Below are 2,137 nucleotides of genomic sequence, written 5' to 3' on the forward strand. Positions count from 1 at the left end.
AACTCCCTTTTAACAGAAAGAAACCTCCAGCAGAACCAGGCTCAGTGTGAGCGGCCATCTGCTGAGGCCGACTGGGGTTCAAGGAGACAGAAGCGGAGATACAAAAGACGACTGTCAACCAGCTCGTCCCCTTAGCTATCTTTTTCTGCGAGTGCGCACTTTCAGGCGTATATCCGTGGTTTCATACAGTCATTGAAGCTCACCTTACTCACCAAGGTTCTTTGAAAATGGCCGAAGGTCATAATAGACAAAGTGTCTTCGAAGTGTGCGATTAATAACAAAGATATCACAGGCACCACGCAGTGGAGGAGGAGTAACATGACCAACAGGGAAGTGATCATCTGTCCATACTGCAAAAAATGTTAATCTAAATAAGTCATTTTTTTTCTTCCAATAAGTGCATTTTTTCTTGAATTGAGGAGGTAATTGAGACACTTTGCCAATGGAACGAGGTAATTTAAATTTAAAATAAGAAAAAACAACTGCATTGTCTTATTTCAAGTGCATATTATCTAATCCTCTTACTTTAAGACTAAAATACCCATTATATTTGCAAATTATCTTATTACCCTACTCAAATTAATAGTAAATACTCTTAATTTAAGAAAGTTTTCCTTATTTTTAGATGGTTTTTGCAGTGCGAAAAGTGGAGAGGGTGGATCTTTTAAAAAAAATCGTGAAAATCCTTCATAATACCTTTAAATTAACTATTTTCATGAATTTAAGATGATATTATTACGGAGCATCCAGCTTTCTTGGACTCTTAATGAATTACTGGATACCTTAAACTGCATAGAATACAATGGTCCTGTCCTTTAAAACTTTCACATCTTGCTAGATCTTCAACATTACCAATAGCTTTAATGTAAAAAAAAAAGTGATTATTTTCAGAATTATGAAAATTAACAATTCAGATTTTGTTTTTGTGCATTATTTTTTTCCAGTATTCCTCATCTCCTCTTATATAGATATAATTCAGGTGTAACTAGCAAAGAATCTGCTCTCTGAGTCCTTACTTGGTCTTCAATCTGCTGATTTCTGGCCAGAAATATCCCTCCTATTGTATGAATCAATAGATATACAAGATATAGATGTATCACACGTCTTGTTTAATTTTTGGAGCAACAACAAACCAACGAATCATGATCAGTCAAGGGTTTATTTTAACAATGGATTTTTAAAGTATCACAGTTTTAGATTGAGATAAACATAATGATGTTTCTAGTTCTTTTTTATTTAATTACTTAAATTATCCATAGAAAATCAAAACAATAGATAGTATATATCACCGTTTTAAATAATCAAGAAAAAGTGATCTACTTCAATTAATTGATGAATAAAATCCAAGAAAATAATCAAATTAAAAGCCTCCAGCTGCTCTGTGTGGATCTGAAGTGATTCGTTGCAACAGATGCTTCAGAGGTTCATGGAACAAACACAAGGCATCCTTGTGCTGCATGGCATGTCATTCCAGTACTCTCCTGTTGGAGACAAAAAATATAGAAATGAAACACTTTTCTGCCTTCGACTGGCGGCGACCTGTCCAGAGTGAACCCCACATCCCCCACAGACTGCTGGGCTGGGCGGATCTTTTGCATTTTGTATAAAATTTCTTGTTATATGTATCAGAGGCAAAAGAAAATTAGTTTTTTTTTTTGTCAAAACAATAAAAAATTAAAAGTCCAGTAAATATTTATTTACCTGCATAGTTGATTTCCATGCAGTGCTGATTTCTTGAACTGTGACCATTGTCTGGCTGGTCCTGATACCAGTTTACAAACTCTAGGCTTGACCCGTCGCTCCACAGCCACGTGTTCTCCTGACGACAGAGATCATCAGATAGATTAAAGGCACAATAGAACACTGCAAGAACAACACTGTGTTTGCAGGACTTACAGTGACTGCATCGTAGCCTCCAATCCAGGTGTCACGACTACCGCCGGTCACTCTGTGCACGAGCTCACTGACGAAGTTGTTTTCTTCTATGCTGTGGATCGAGGCCAGATTCCCGCCAATAGAAATGCAGAATTTCTAAAAGAAAGGAAGAGATGAGACGCTGCAAGTTAAAGAGGAAATTTAGAAAAGATTTGTTTATGTTGTCCTCTGCTGCCCTCTTGTGTCCTCTTTCCCTTGCTCT

The 2,137-nt window shown here is 36.8% G+C and overlaps 1 protein-coding gene across 1 annotated transcript in view; it reads right to left on the reverse strand.

The window, feature by feature from the left end:
* Positions 1–1,168: 1,168 nt before the first annotated feature.
* LOC107083718 (galactose-specific lectin nattectin-like) overlaps positions 1,169–2,137 on the reverse strand; it is a 4,933-nt gene continuing 3,964 nt past the window's right edge. Inside the window, exons 5-7 of the mRNA XM_015373142.1 lie at positions 1,897–2,031; positions 1,702–1,819; positions 1,169–1,481 (exon numbers count right to left, since the gene is read on the reverse strand). Coding sequence (XP_015228628.1) covers positions 1,417–1,481; positions 1,702–1,819; positions 1,897–2,031 — 318 coding nt within the window. The 3' untranslated portion in view covers positions 1,169–1,416. The remainder of the gene's footprint in view (positions 1,482–1,701; positions 1,820–1,896; positions 2,032–2,137) is intronic.

This window comes from Cyprinodon variegatus, unplaced genomic scaffold (genome assembly GCF_000732505.1).
Source record: "Cyprinodon variegatus isolate N-32 unplaced genomic scaffold, C_variegatus-1.0 Scaffold81, whole genome shotgun sequence".
Classification (NCBI taxonomy): Eukaryota; Metazoa; Chordata; class Actinopteri; order Cyprinodontiformes; family Cyprinodontidae; genus Cyprinodon; species Cyprinodon variegatus.